General features: G+C 48.1%; 7 protein-coding genes across 7 annotated transcripts; 3 read left to right on the plus strand and 4 right to left on the minus strand.

Moving 5' to 3' along the window:
• Positions 1–194: 194 nt before the first annotated feature.
• SET9 (Histone-lysine N-methyltransferase) lies at positions 195–2,446 on the minus strand (the record flags this gene model as incomplete). Its single annotated transcript, XM_031145354.1, has 3 exons — positions 195–1,657; positions 1,707–2,328; positions 2,354–2,446. 3 exons carry the CDS (start codon positions 2,444–2,446, stop codon positions 195–197), a joined length of 2,178 nt encoding a protein of 725 aa, XP_031009555.1.
• Positions 2,447–3,069: 623 nt separating this feature from the next.
• On the plus strand, positions 3,070–3,653 carry mrpl38 (54S ribosomal protein, mitochondrial; the record flags this gene model as incomplete). Its single annotated transcript, XM_031145355.1, has 4 exons — positions 3,070–3,084; positions 3,137–3,227; positions 3,291–3,527; positions 3,583–3,653. 4 exons carry the CDS (start codon positions 3,070–3,072, stop codon positions 3,651–3,653), a joined length of 414 nt encoding a protein of 137 aa, XP_031009554.1.
• Positions 3,654–3,888: 235 nt separating this feature from the next.
• RPB9 (DNA-directed RNA polymerase II subunit) lies at positions 3,889–4,551 on the minus strand (the record flags this gene model as incomplete). Its single annotated transcript, XM_031145356.1, has 4 exons — positions 3,889–3,933; positions 3,985–4,074; positions 4,136–4,421; positions 4,472–4,551. The coding sequence occupies 4 exons, from the start codon at positions 4,549–4,551 to the stop codon at positions 3,889–3,891; spliced, it is 501 nt and encodes a 166-aa protein (XP_031009557.1).
• A 598-nt stretch (positions 4,552–5,149) lies between these two features.
• Positions 5,150–5,785, plus strand: ssp-1 (Peptidyl-prolyl cis-trans isomerase; the record flags this gene model as incomplete). Its single annotated transcript, XM_031145357.1, has 2 exons — positions 5,150–5,407; positions 5,486–5,785. Coding segments are annotated over 2 exons (558 nt in total), but the record flags the coding sequence as incomplete, so codon positions are not given.
• Positions 5,786–6,008: 223 nt separating this feature from the next.
• PLGG1 (Plastidal glycolate/glycerate translocator-like protein) lies at positions 6,009–8,023 on the minus strand (the record flags this gene model as incomplete). Its single annotated transcript, XM_031145358.1, has 6 exons — positions 6,009–6,199; positions 6,361–7,425; positions 7,471–7,538; positions 7,591–7,634; positions 7,687–7,917; positions 7,964–8,023. The coding sequence occupies 6 exons, from the start codon at positions 8,021–8,023 to the stop codon at positions 6,009–6,011; spliced, it is 1,659 nt and encodes a 552-aa protein (XP_031009570.1).
• Positions 8,024–8,234: 211 nt separating this feature from the next.
• LHYA1_G000367 (uncharacterized protein) lies at positions 8,235–9,996 on the plus strand (the record flags this gene model as incomplete). The annotated part of the gene is made up of 5 exons (XM_031145359.1): positions 8,235–8,410; positions 8,460–8,736; positions 8,784–8,995; positions 9,045–9,303; positions 9,349–9,996. 5 exons carry the CDS (start codon positions 8,235–8,237, stop codon positions 9,994–9,996), a joined length of 1,572 nt encoding a protein of 523 aa, XP_031009569.1.
• Positions 9,997–12,140: 2,144 nt separating this feature from the next.
• LHYA1_G000368 (uncharacterized protein) lies at positions 12,141–14,099 on the minus strand (the record flags this gene model as incomplete). Its single annotated transcript, XM_031145360.1, has 2 exons — positions 12,141–13,789; positions 13,847–14,099. Coding segments are annotated over 2 exons (1,902 nt in total), but the record flags the coding sequence as incomplete, so codon positions are not given.
• Positions 14,100–14,693: the final 594 nt, after the last annotated feature.

Raw genomic sequence — 14,693 nt, forward strand, 5'->3', positions numbered from 1 at the left:
GGTTATACACATCTCTTCATTCGTCTGCTTGCTAATACAAGCCTCCACCGTAATGATACTATGCAGATCATCCCCTCCCAATGCAAAGTTAATTCGCTAGTGACCACCCATAAAATAACGCCCCGCCATCTTATCGTACATCCGCCAAATGCTCGCTCTAAAAGATCCTTTGAAGTAGTTCAACCCTCGGCTCCTCACAACGTAAACCGATTCTTCCTCCCTCGTTTTGGCTTCTCCTCTTCAACAGCAGCCTCGCTGATTTCCCTAGTGACCGCTCTGCTCCCCGTAACACTCCTATTCCGCTTCCTAGCAATTCGTTCTTCCGCCGGCTTGATGAAGCGATGAACAGTCCTGTGGTCCAAGACCCGTTCCTCAGTATCATTCCGACCCTCCTTATCGGTTTTCGGCCACATGTAACCATACAGCTTACTATGTCGTTCACAGCGCGGGCACGAAGAGCGAGTGAAGTAAGCATCTTCTTGCACGAAGGGTTCCTCGCAAATCTTGCAGTTGATCCAAGCGGATGTGGGTTGTGCAAGAAGGGCGGGAGTCAGGACGTAGTCGCCTGGGATGCGGACAGGTGGTGCGTGGTCTTTATCCATGATTGGAGTTGAAGCGCGCCTCTTCCTCTTTTTGATGGCTGGGCGACCATACTCACTGTGCTGACTCGACTCGGCCGTATTCTTCTTCTTACTTGCTCTGGTCGAAGTCTTGGGTGTAGTATCAAGATCGACGTCTTCGAACATTTGGCTCTCAAGATCTGAGAGTGGCGAGCCTTCGTCTTCGAGCGCAGGGTGCTGCAATGTAGTTGTGTTGCCAACAAGGATGGTTTCACCGGACTTCGACTGCTCGAGAGGCCCCAGTTGCTTGCGTCCTCTGGGTTTCTTTGCTTTCGGGATGGCTGCAGTGATTACAGATTCCACAACGATAGTATCATCATCGACGGAGGTCGCATCGGTTCCGGCTTGCTCATCAGTAGTCTCCACACTACCATGTCTAGATGTGGAGGGTGAACTAGCAGGGGTATTGGCAATCTCAGCAGAGAAGCTCAAGTTAGATTCCTCCACTTTGACGGGTCTCTCGGCTCTGCCTCTTTTAGCAGGTGGAGAAGGCGGCGTTTTCACGTTTATATTAGACTGGGCCATTTCCAGTAAAGTGACAAATGAGGAATCCTGCTCTATCGACTCAGACTCTCTTTTGCGCTTCCGAGATGATAGACTTTGCTCCCTTGACATCGACTTCGCAGCGTCCGAGTCTTTGCTTGAGATATGGACTTCTACCGTCTGTTTCAAAGGTGATGGGTTGGCTTCTCGTCTGCGTTTCAACGGAGATATACTTGATTCGCGTGATTGGGATCTTCCAAGGGCCGAGTTTGGATTCTTCATTCTGGAAAGTGACCTGGGTGTCCTCTTAGGAACGAGTGGGCGAATGTCGATATCTGGTGTGTTGGACTGATCTCGAGAAGAGTTGTCTGCAGAATCAAGTCGCCTTCTCCGCCTGAACGAATACTTTTGTCTATCACCTGATGAGTCTTCGATTGATAGTGTTGGGACATGTTTATTCTCATCATCTTCCGCTAGGGTCCAGCCGTTCTGGCATTGGTCTTCGCAGGTCTGGCACAAACATTCGCAGTTGTCCTCTCCGAAATAGTTCTCACCTAGTCAGAGCGTTAGGATGCTGTCTAGCATCAAAATTGAAAAACGTACCATAGCTGACAGTAACCTCATCTCCAATCTCAATATCTCTCACCGCAATAATCTCCATTCCAGCACTCCCAGTAGTCATCAACTTTGCATTTGCGCCGCAATCATGATTTGCGAATCTCGCTGGTCCAAGGAACAACGACGCGGACTTATTGCGACTCGAAACCACAATACTAAAGTCCCTCCTGCTCGACTTGATATGCTCTTCCTCCTCCTCGGTCATTATAACCTGAATGCCACACAAATATTTCACCACTTCCGCCTTCTTTATGTATCTCCTTGCCGTGACCGCCGCCTCATGTGTGACAACCGTGTAGCGATTCGTACTTGCGATCTCAAAGGGGCAATCCGGGAGATAGATAGCGACATATTTCTTCAAATGCCTCCTGAAATCATCCTTTTCCTTCTCCGTCTTTAGATTGTCCACAAACTTTTTTAGGCCGGGCAAGGCTAGCAATTCAGCCTCGGCCTTCGCGGGGTCTTTCTCGACGATTACTGATTTCTGGAGGATGGACGTTACATCTTCTTCTCGGATTCCTCGCGAAGAGTGGTATGCGCTCTTGTTCTTTCGAATGGAGGTCCAGAAATACACCTTTATTCCAGACATCAGCGCAATTCCTACCATCTATTCGTCTTTGAAGTTGACTTACATGGTCTACCAGCGCATCCGTCAAGATATCATCGTAAGCAGCAAGCTGAGCAAGAGTAAGGCGCTCTTTCTTTTGCGGTACTAGTTTCGGCATCTTTGGTCGCAAGAAAGCAAGTCGCAAGATCTCTTCCCAGGATGGTATTACAATATCGTGGTCGCGTTGGTATCAACGAGAGGGTGAATCGCAAAGAATACGTGTCGAGTATCGAAGGAGCGACTAGATTCAAATAGATAAAAGGGTGAATTCTAGACAGATCGGCGCAATGGTGTCCTCGATGCCCTTCGTTCACCTCCTAATTAGAAAGGGGGCCGACGCAGCCTCCCTTCTTCTCAGCTCAGCAATGCACAGCGCAGCGCAGCGCAGCGCAATGAGCTCAGAATTCCAGCCGGCCAGGGGTTTGGTATATCAAGGCAAGAGTAAAATTCATGCATATAGGTGTGAGTAAAAATAGGTATCAGGAAAAAGGTAAAGGAAAATCTAGATGTACAAATGCCAGGGCCAGTCAAAGTCTACAACCCCATGTCTTCCTATTAAGGAGACTCCCTTGGAACGGGGATGTTGCGTTGTTTATTTGATGGCAGGTCAACCAACACAACACGTGCTTGCGAGGCTAGGCTGCAAATGGTGGCGTGCAGATTGAATTCGCGAAGCCGCCGATATCCAGCTCAAGGTATTTTCGGAATAACCGCAGACAGCTCCCTTGACATGCTCTCGCAATGATACAATTAAAGGTATATCTTGCTGTTTGTGTGTGTGTGTTTTTGGTATGGAGCACTAATACAGATCCAGACGATGCTTAATTGCATCGACAACTCGGGCGCCGCCATCGTCGAGTGCGTACAAGTTATGAAGATGAAACGAGCCGCCAAAATTGGTACAGGCTCTCCCCTCCTCTCTCACTACCTCATACACCTGCTGATTATTGTTTGTCTTCTAGGTGATCGAATAATAGTCGTCGTCCAGAAGCAGCGAAACTTTGGCCCAGAGTCAGGGCCCGGCGCAAGTGTTTCCACGTCAGCAGCGAATAAGGTCCGCAGAGGAGATATTAGACATGCAGTTGTGGTGCGGACGGTGAAGAAGCTACAGAGGACGGATGGGAGTGTAGTCAAGTTTGATGACAATGCTTGTGTGTTGATCAATAAGGCGGGTGAGCCGATTGGGACGAGGTTGAATGGTGAGTCTTGATCTTTGAAGGAACGAGGGGGATACTGGGCTAACATAAACTATAGGTATTGTTGGAACTGAGTTGAGAAAGATGAAGTGGTCGAAGATATTATCACTTGCTCCAATGCATTTGTAGGAATATATGTAAAAAGAATCACATGGGGTGTAGTATAGCATAGGGAGAACGGCGTTTGACTCGTCGAGCATAGTATTGAAATGTAGAAACTCTTCCCATCCATCATTTTGCTACTTTGATTTTATCCAAACCCCCGCCCCCCAACTCCATATACGCCGTGTGCTTTCCATGCAGCTTCCAAACTCCATAAAATGTAAAACAATGCCCGATATCCACTCTAAACAAATCCTGGGTATCATGAAAAGATGTGACCACAACCACAGCAAACATAAAAGAGTTTCTGAGATCACAAATTAGCAAGCATTCATTCTCCATGTCCCAGAATACCCACCATTCCTGTCTCCGCAGATCTCTGTTGAGACTGGAAGAACACCGCATCCTCCGTCTTGCACTTGGGGCAAGTTTTATTCGAGCGTGGAAGCTAGAGGGGTAGAGGCACACATCAGCAAGCAGTTCAATTACTGAGAAAAAATCTCCGTCACAGAAACAACAGCTTGCTCCCCTTCCTTCTTGCTCAACTCATCCACTTGCGTGCTTTGTACTCGACCTTCACACATCACAACGCCGCCACACAACAAACAGAGAGGTAGACCCACAGTTGGATCCGATCCAACATCCTGCGTGACACCAGCTGTCTCACCCACAGCGTTGTTGAGCACGTTGCGGAAGACACAAGACGAGGTTGCTTCTTCGGAGTATTGGCATGTGCGGCAGGCGAACTGAAGGCGGTGCGTGTCGGGATCTTCTTTAGGGTACAGCATGTTTGAACTATGAAGCTGTTAGAATGTGATCTTGAGGTTTAAGAAGGGGTTACGTACCATTCGCTGCAGAATCGGAAGGTGATTTGCTCCATGTTCTTCTTTTGCCCTTCGCCGGAACTGGATGCTGGGGAAGCCATGGCTGCTGAATTTGCTGGTAGAACGTCGAAGTTATCTACTTATTGGTTTTATGGTGATTGCGATGAGTGTTGCAGGTATTTGGGCGAGTTTGCGATATCGTTGTGGTTGCGGTTGCGGTTGCGCTTGTCTCTTGATGTCGAATTATTCAGATTCCTTTGGAGGCGGCGAGAAAAAGCGGCGTCGGCGTCATACCGGTTATGAATCCGGCCATTACCCCTGTCGTGCAACCAGCGCACTAGTCTAGGAATAAACACGCTAAACCTTATTTCACCTGTTTCCCCGCCAAAAGCTGTCAGCTGCGATTCTCCTGCTTTCCAATTGTTCCTGCAGCTGGGCGAGAGTGAAGAAGTGTGACCCCCATCACATCACGTCACTTCCAAATAACACAAAAGCGCTCCTGGTACGACCTCACCACTCTTGTAAACACCTTCTCCACCCTCCCAACAGAATCCACACCTCTTCCAACGAACATCACACACACACGTTACGCAAAAATGGTACCGACTTGCCTCTCTTTATTTACAAATACCCTTTCCTCGCACATAAATACTCGACAACATTCAAGGACTTTACACTTTACTAACATATAACAATAAGGCTGATACAGGTCTACCCTCCGGCTGGGAAGTCCGCCACTCGCAATCCAAGAATCTACCCTACTACTTCAACGAGTCGCAAAAGCTGTCGAGATGGGAACCCCCACAAGGCACAGATACAGAGAATCTCAAGAAGTTCATGGCTGAGCACCACAGCGCCCCGGAGGTCCAACCGGGCATGAATGGTAGTGGTAAGATTCGGGCAAGTCATTTGTTGGTCAAGCATCGGGATAGTCGTCGGCCGAGTAGTTGGCGTGAGGTATGTTTTCTCGACTTTCGTCTCATCATATAGGTGTTATTGTGAATACAAGGACCATGCTGATTGTTCTAATTGCAGGCGGAAATCACACGCTCGAAAGAAGAGGCTATGCGAATCATTTCTGGCTACGAATCACGCATCAAGAACGGCGAAAAGCTCAAGGACCTCGCAAGATCGGAGTCGGACTGCAGCAGTGCTAGAAAAGAGGGAGATCTGGGGTTCTTTGGTAGAGGGGATATGCAAAAGGAGTTTGAGGAGGCTGCGTTTCGGTTGAAGCCTGGTGAAGTCAGCGGGGTTGTGGAGACGGCGTCTGGTCTGCATTTAATCCAGAGACAGGTCTCGCTCACCCCGGTCAGCTACTTGATAAACCATTGCTAATCCGTATACAGGATGTTGATTGAAGTACGTCAATATGATTGATGTGATTATGGATAAACGGACTTTGATATAAGGATAAAGAGTGTGTTTATGGGTCGCCTTGATTGTTGGCTAGACTTTGTGGGACTTAGTCTACTCTTCACATTTCTTGTACGCGTCCAAACGCCTCTGACTAAAAACAATTGATAAAACACTTCTACGAATCCAGCTGTCCTTCTTCAAATCACAAATCGACTAAAGAGTCGATTGCCCTCACGATTGGCGGCACTGATGTCAAAGCTAAAGTTATAATGCCAAACAAGTTCATACTCAAACTCGACAAAGCAGCAGCTCTGGGATCAGTTTGCAGTAAGAGCGCCGTTGCAATGGCAGAAGAATTCGCCCCAAGGGTTACTCCGCGCGTAACATAGTCATCTGGTATCAATGCGTGTCAGCAACCGCTGCAGGTACGAGGGTTTAAACGACGGATCGACATGTCACTTGATCAATCCCACCAACAAGAGTTCTGATCACATTGGTCATGTTCCACACCTTTACACCCCCTTCAAGATAAGAAAGAGATTTGAACAACTGACCTTCCGGAATCTTCAGCCATTCTAAAACCCGTTGACCAACCAGCACTCCCAAAATCCCACTCATTATTGCCAGCGCCGCATTCGTATTCACATCACCCCTTAGATTCTCCGTCGCAGGCGTCGCCAACGCCAGCGTCAAACTCCTACTCGCAAACGCCAGACTGCGTGTTGAAGATATCCCGATGGCGTAGCAGAGTGCTGGATACCCGAACAGTGATCCGACGGAGATGGTTATGTTTGGGATGACGATTGCGAAGAAATGCCTCTTTAGTTCTTTGCGGTAGGAAAACATGGGAAGCGCGAGTGCGACAATACTTGCGTCTAGCACGCTGCCAAAGATGTCGCCTGTGCCCGGGATAGGGAGATGAATGCCGTGCCAGAGGTCGAGGTAGTTTGTGCCGGTTTTGTAGGTGTGTAATGTCTCGAAGAGGGGCGAGCCGCGGATCAAGCCGAGGATCCATATGCCGAGGATGGTGAGGGCGGCGGAGACTAGCACGGGGTGTAGGAATTGGCGGTAGCGGGGTGGGAGGGCGAGGGCGGCGAAGTAGGCGAGGACGTTGAATGTCAGTTGGGCGGGCATGGCGTAGCCGGTTGTGTAGTAGATTGGGAGTCCAATGAAGAGGAATATAGTAGCGTAGGTAATCCTATCGAGGTTCGAGTTGATGAATGCTGCCCACCGCTGAGGACGGGTGAGGGGAAGAGGTGCCTGTGGTGGTGGGCTGTTTCGGGCAGCTTCCGATGGGGTATCGTTCTCTGGCGGGCCTCCGGTCCCTCTGATACGAGTTGGATCCTGTGCTCTTTGAGGTGCAGTTAACTCGTTGGTTATGTCTTCGACTAGACCTGGCGTAGAAGTGCCGGTGGCGGGGCCTGGGGTACTCATCCCACTCGGAAGATTTACTTCAGAGTCTTGCCTACTCCGACTAATGTTGGCCAAGGGAATAGCATCAGACTCATTCCCCATCTCCTCGGCCCGTTCTATAACTGCGCGTTTAGAAGAGCCCATGATCAGTTGCAAGCCTCTGGCTAGCCATGCTGTTACTGCTACCATGACGAAGAACCCAATCACTAATAGGAATTAGAAGAGCAATCCATTGATTGATTGAGACTCACAGAAGACTGCTATAATCTTTCCCACCTCGACACCACTTATCGGGGAACTCAGGGGGAGGAGAACGAAACTAGAATGTTTCTTAGAAAGAAGTGGGGTAATTCAGGGAAGATAAAGCTCACGATGGAGTGAAGAAGATGCTGATCCATCGAAGAGCCCATCCAGCCTGAAGAAATCAATATCAAGTATCTATGCATAATATTCCGAATAGAACATACCGGTACATCAATGACATTTACAAGAGCCCTTGTCTTGCGATCTCCAACTATCCAGTCACAAATCATCAATCCAAAGAATAGCACGACCAACAGAGCAACAGACGCAGGGAAAGAAACAGAACTAAGTCCAATTAAGTAATTTACACCAAAGCACGCAAGAAGCATTATCAAAATTCCAACAGGGACATAGAGCCAGGCAGTCACGTTGCGCTGCCATGACAGTTGTGCGACCTGAAGATCGTCAGCCTTGTTTGTTATATGGATGGATGGACCATACCAACTTCAATGCCTCGAGCCCATCAGTTAGAAAACCTCGGAATCCTGAGTTCTGAGCCATATCCCCAAAACAAAGATTTATCAGATGAGAATTGGAAACACTGTAAAGTTATGACTGGCAAATATCGACTTTCGTCTCGTCTCCGGCTTTCGGAGAGTTTGCCGAGGAAGAAGAAGGCTGAACCTTTTCAAAACGCGCCACGCCACATTATTTCTACGCTACCTACGGATAAACAACAACAAGGCGCAACTTCAGCCTTCTACTCTTCAATATGGCAAACATTCTTTTTGATGACCTTACCAAGATACTATGCGACCGTGATATCCCCTTTGATCGCGATGCCATCAGATCTGCGTTAAACGATCCGGAAAGCCAGACCGCTATTCGAGAATGGATGGAGGAATATCTGGCGCCGGAAACTCTACTGACGAAAGATGAAGCTGCTTTGTAAGGTATCCTCGGCATGATTACTTGAGACGATACTAATATGCATCAGATATGCCACCCTCTCGAAATCAGGAGAAGCGGAGAGACTTGCGGCACAAGATCTCTCCTCAATCCAAGGCCTCAACGATACAGAAATCCAGGATGCTATTGAAGAGCTGAAACGATCAACCGCAGCTATCGAGAAGCAAAGCGAGGCTTTGAAGTCCCAGCAGAATGCTATGAGTGCTCTGGTTAAGAATGAAAAGCGTACAAGACAGTCCCGGACTCAGACAAGCAATTCACAGTTGAAAAAATGGAATGCGCAGAAGGGACATGTCAGCAAGGCAGTATGTTCTTGAAGTATGTATGGCATTGCTTATACTAATGGAAATAGATCGAAGAATTATCTCAAAGTCTGGCATATCAATCTGCCGACCTTGAACAACAACGTAAGGCTTCGGAGGCAAGTGTCAAACAGACTGTGGATGACATTCTACGATCCGATGACAAACTTCTTGCCAGTTTACAAAAGCTGGCTAGCGATCTTGATCCTATCCAATCTGACAATGATATGGCGATATCACGGATCAAGGATCTCTGTGCCAGGTAATCTTTGCCTACAGATAGGTCTGGCGTATTTACTAATGTCATGTAGACTCATCAAACACACCGTTGAAGGCATAAGAACCAAACTGGACCGAATCTACCTACATGCTTTACAAAACTCTGCAACGAGCCAAGAGCCAGACAGTCAAGAGACAACTGACCTACAGGAAGAATTGGAATCCCTTTACTCGGAAATTCTTCCAGTTGCCCAAATGTCCGCCGAGCAACAGTTTCTGCAGCCGGCACTCAAGGCCATTGCAGCGACTGATGGTCAAGGGCAGGAACGAGCAGCCATAGCCGTTAAATATGTATGCCGCCCTTCCAACATCTCAACCCAGTCCTAACTTTCCCAGATACACGATTGCGTACTATTTCTTGTAAACCGCATAGAAACCTTCCTAGAACGAGCTGAAGAAAGCCAATGTCACAAAATGGCCATACAATGCGTCCTAGATGCCGCCAAAAAAGAACTCTCCCGCGTCGAAGACAGCCCAGCGACCAGCAGTCCCAACACCCAGCGAAGACGAACTTCATCTGCCGCTCGCTCACCAGTACGGACGCGGAACAATACTCGGCGAAGGTCTTCCGTCCTCGAAAATGACGATGTAGAGCCTGAGCAACAAATCGCCCGGAACCTTGGAATCACGCTGCCGCCCGTAGGAGTATCAGAGCAAGCTCGCGCCAACGCACTAGAGAAGAGCTTGTCTGAGCGTTTAACGAAGTTAGAGATCCATTCTACGAGTCTGCAATCTACGACCGAATCTTCTATTTCTGCGCACTTCTTAGATGCAAATCTGACGTTGCAGCTGCTGCAGGATTCTCTGTTGGCTGAGTCACTGTATAGTAAAGTAAGATTGCTGGATCCGGATATTGAGGCTTCTGTTACTATGTTTGAGCAGGAGATTGAGAGTTTGCAGGGAGGTTTGGAGGGGATTGATCTGAGTGCTTTGCAGGAGAGGAATGTGAAGAGGGAGCAACTTGTTGAGAGGTGGTCACGTTGATACACGGAAACTTGCCTTGCTTTGTAATCTAGCCTCATACATACTCCGTACTTTCACCGAGTTTCGAATTCTGGGCTACCTATTTGATGATTGATCCAGCCTCGGTGTTCTGGATATCGTCATTGTCTCCTGACGGCTGGTTTGTTTGTCTAGCGCCTACCAAGGGTTTTTAGTTATCAATCGGCTTCTTCCATAACTCTATTATTGGCCTGCCTCAGAAGTTGGACCCCTAAATTGGACCCCTGAAGGAAACAAACCTATAAGGAGAGAGGGATTACGGTCCAGAGCCTCCTCGCACAATTCGTACTCGTTTACCTTGTCCGGCTTGTCCCTCGAAAACAAAACGTGGCGTGGCGCGGGGGCGTACAAGCGCCGCATGCATGGCATGACATTTAAAGATTTTCTGATCCACCCTTCCCCTGCACCCACCAAATTACATCCCGCCCAAACCCACTGACCTGGCCCTCAGGACCCGTTCACCTATTCCAGAATATATAGCGGAGAATCTGCATAACTAACATTCGGGATTTCACTTTTATATATCCTGTATATCCTGTATATCCGTACTCTATTGCTACGGATGTAGAAACGGATTGACTTGACGCCGTAGAACCAAAGGAATTTCGTGTAACAGCCCATTTTGTTGTCAGCAGTTGCATGTTTTCTGTTTTATTTTTTCCCCGGGAAAGCCTGCGGGAGTTGATGTCGTTGGCAAATGAGGAACATGACTGGGGTTCAACTTGATTTAAATAGGCTATGTGCTTGCTAGATGCGGGCCTTCAGAAAGGAAAGAAAAAGAGGATTTTAATATCTATTCTATTGTTCAACGTAAAGGAAAAACATTCATACATTCATACATCCATTCTTCCATTCTTCCATTCGAAAACCAAAACCCGAGAACCAAAGAGCCTCATAAACATACAATACATACCATAACCACCTCCACATCTCCCTTGTCATCTCCATCAAATAAGCAAACAACCCATAATGTTCCACCCAACCACACGCCTCTATATGCGCGCAACGAGGAACCTCAGAGCTGTCACCGTAAGCGACTTTTGCAGTTGAGCCATCCATGCTTCCTTGCTCCCTCCTTTGATTTCCTCTTGCCATCTTAGAAGGCCAAGAAGAGGAAAAAAGAAACATCGACTGATCAAACGTATTTATAATAGGAACGATCAGCGGGGACAACGAGTATCAAGTTCCAAAAACTACGAGACATTCCCGTCGAAGCTTATCCACTCGGTACGTTACTTAGCTCTTTCACCTCCCCCCAATATAAAATATAAGAAAGAAAGAAAAACCACCAATCTGCCCTTAATTGCAAGTCTTGTTATCCATATACCTGCTTGCTATACCTGTGGAATTAGTTGGACTTGGCCTTTGATCCTCACTTCCACTTCCACTTTCAATTTCAATTTCAATTTCAATCCCAGAACAATAACCAACTAACCCACCCACTCTTTCTTCCTCCTAGGTGTAATAGTCGGCTTCATGATCAGCTACGGTGTATACGCCATGACGAAAGCTCTTACGGTTGGTGATCCCACGCTTAGGAACCACAGACAAGTGAGCAACAAGACGTGGGAGGACAAGGAATGATGCAGACCAGGAGGATCGGTATGATTCGCGAAAGGAAGGGGAAAGGGAGGAAGGAAATTAGAGAAGACAGATTGGAATATAGGCAAGGCAAGACATGGCAAAGCATGGTGGTGTTGGGGGTTTGGGAGGTTGCATTTTTTCCTTTTATTGTTTATTTGTATTTTTGAGCATTGAGCATTGAGCATTCATTGAACGTTGATAAATTATTATTACCTGTATATGAAATCGTAAAATAGACTTTCTCTGAAATTTTCTTGACACTGCTGTGCATGGTTTCGAGAGCTTGTGAAACCTAAAGAAAAGGTGTATTGGTTGGAGTGCGACTTTGACCCCAGCCCTTGTAGTTCCTGCAACTTGCGAACAGAATAAATAGTTATGCGATGACTCTGCTCCACTTACACCCAGCAAGTTCATGTTTCTTGCATTGCTAACTTCAAGCTAGTCTCCTTGATTTCACAAGTGGCATCCCTTCATTCATATCATACGTACAAAAGCCCCGCAGCCTGCGCCGCAATGTTTTGTTTAAAAATCATCACGTCTCTCTATTCTGCAGTCGCACTCGTCTTCTTACTGCTTACAGGATTCATCCACGCGAAAGCACTCGCGCCACCCACCGGATTTTCACTCCTAGGAACCTTGGGTATATGCTCTGAGCCAACTCGTTTGGACTCCCATCTCAGCGGCACGTTCTCGACTTGGCTTTTTCGCCGAATTTGGCCTGATGCGGGTGGTTCGTAGGGTGTTCTTGTGCGAGAAATGGAACGGGTAGGGGCGGTTGCTGAGGGAATGGATTTTGAGGATGGCTTGAGCACTTTCATGCTTCTTCCTCCGCGGGTGGCGCGCTGGTAGCCGCTTGTTGTCTCATTGTCTTTGGAGTTGTCGGTACCGTTGATTGAGCCTTGGCGCCAAGATCCCCAGATGCCAGGGGCTGACTCTCGGCGATTGGAATCTGAGGAACCTCGTGGTTCTGGTTCTGTTGCTGCACTTTCTGTTCGATGTGATTTCTCCGAGTCGGAGAGGTTGCTGGGAGGAGCGGAATTCTCGAATTTTACGTTAGGGGCCTGGTCCGGGGCACTGCTTTCTGATGCAGAGATGGGAGTGAAAGGGGATCGCGGCTCGACGGTCGAGGCGGACAATGGATCCTGTTGAGAAGGGTTTAAGGGTTGGATCTTGTTTAAAAGCGCCGAAGAAAGTGTATCGTGTGCAACTTCAACCTTGGGCTTCGACTCAGTTGGAGTGAACGAGGCTGCAGTTGCTTTCAATTCGTTCTTCTCCGGGGGTATATTGGCCGTGCAAAGATTCTTGAAGGTTACCTCGTCTTCTGGTCTAACAAATGGAATCGAGAGCTTATTTCTATCATCGCCATACAAGGTCATGAGATTCTGCGAGAACAAGATATCTGCATTGTGTGAACGAAGAGTGTCGCTGCCAACGAAGACTCGAATAGACTTCTTGCGATCGGAATTGTTGCGCTGCGCAAGGCCCACGATCTCAAAATCAACTGTAAGAGTGGGAAGTTGAGGCGCGGGGCTGTTGGATCTCGAGGATGGATGAGTTATAATAGCCTCGGGCAGATATATTGGGAGTCTGATCGTATGACGACCAGTTGAATCTTTTTGAATCTGATCTAGCAACGCGAGCTCCTTCACCAAACTGAAGTCAAGGACCGACCTCTGAGAGCCGGAACAGATATCAGCGTAGAGAAGTGCACTATGTGAGAAATTCGTCGTCAGCCAACAGCGAATGATCGAAGGTACTGATCCGAGAACGAATAATCCTGGCGGCGGATCAGGGATATCGAGAGAATCATCATCTTGGTCGCCTATAATAAAATTGGTATCTAGTCCAAGACTGCTCGTTCTTCCAGACGGGACAGAATGCATCGAATGCACAGAGTGACCAGCCGAACTATGTCTTCCATCTGACTTGTGTGAGAGTGAACGCTCCATCATAGGATGGCTACCAAAGCCACTGCTAGGACGTACAGGGCCGAATTCTCCAGAATTACTAGAACTCTGAGCCCAATTTGAGCCTTGTATTGCGCTGATGTCAAATCGAACACTGTTGGCCCGTGATGCTCCACGTCTGACGGGCTCTTCATCTGCTTCTAGCTGTAGACTCCCTAGTATATTTTGTCCCTGTTCATCATCAAAGTCATCGAAGACGTCTGTGGATGGATTCTGAATCGGTCCTGTTCAGAAGCTTGTCAGTGAATTGTTTCCGTGTGGGCAGTTCGCTTGGAACTCACCTTGCTGAGGAGTGCCGCTCAATATACCAGGAAATGGGGATCCAGTGCCCCAGACGGATTTGAGGGCAGCATCATCCGCCTGACGTTTCTCCAATCTCAAAAGCCGGTCTGCGTGATTGATCTGTACAGCTTGGACATGCTTGACGTCCATCTGAACATGATATAATTCTTCTCGAGATGGCGTGAACTGCGACTCCATGCCCGGGCTCTTGTTTGTTCCCCTTGAAGAGCAGAAGTCCAACGACGCGGTCGCCTGGGCCAAAGGATAATTATGGCCGGAGAATGTACTCCCTGGATGAGTAGAGGATGGTTATCTCGTCACCCCGCTATCTCGAATTTCCATGGGCTGCTGGGACAAATTGGTGACTGTACCACCTCTTGTATACCAGCAAGTTCCACCAGTATCAGGCGGCAGAGCGACTCGTCGGATGATGCCCTGCGCTCGCAATGCTCACGAACTCCACCTCCACCACCGCATCGACCTGCGACCGCCGGTCACTGCGCGCGTGTGCGACACCGAGAAGATTGCAATGTGGCTCTCCGGTTATGGCGCGGTGACGGTTGTCTGTCGGGTTTGGGGATGTACGGAGATTTGATCGCAAGAGGATCAACAAGTCGTGAAAGGGCGGTTAGGATGTTGTAGTAGCTCTTGAGGATTACAGGTAGTTTTGGATGATAGATGCTGAGTCCTTGATGGCAGAACTGGTTCTATAATTGACCGTTACTGAAGTAGGAGCTCAAATGATCTGTTTGCTCAATCTGGACTGGAATTGGAGATGTGACCGTGCTGTTGGTCCGTCTTCAAGGGTCCCAGACCGGAGATATTGGTGGCAATTTTCGCCGTTGG

The sequence above is a fragment of the Lachnellula hyalina genome (genome assembly GCF_007821495.1).
Source record: "Lachnellula hyalina strain CBS 185.66 chromosome Unknown contig00004, whole genome shotgun sequence".
In the NCBI taxonomy this organism is placed as follows: domain Eukaryota; kingdom Fungi; phylum Ascomycota; class Leotiomycetes; order Helotiales; family Lachnaceae; genus Lachnellula; species Lachnellula hyalina.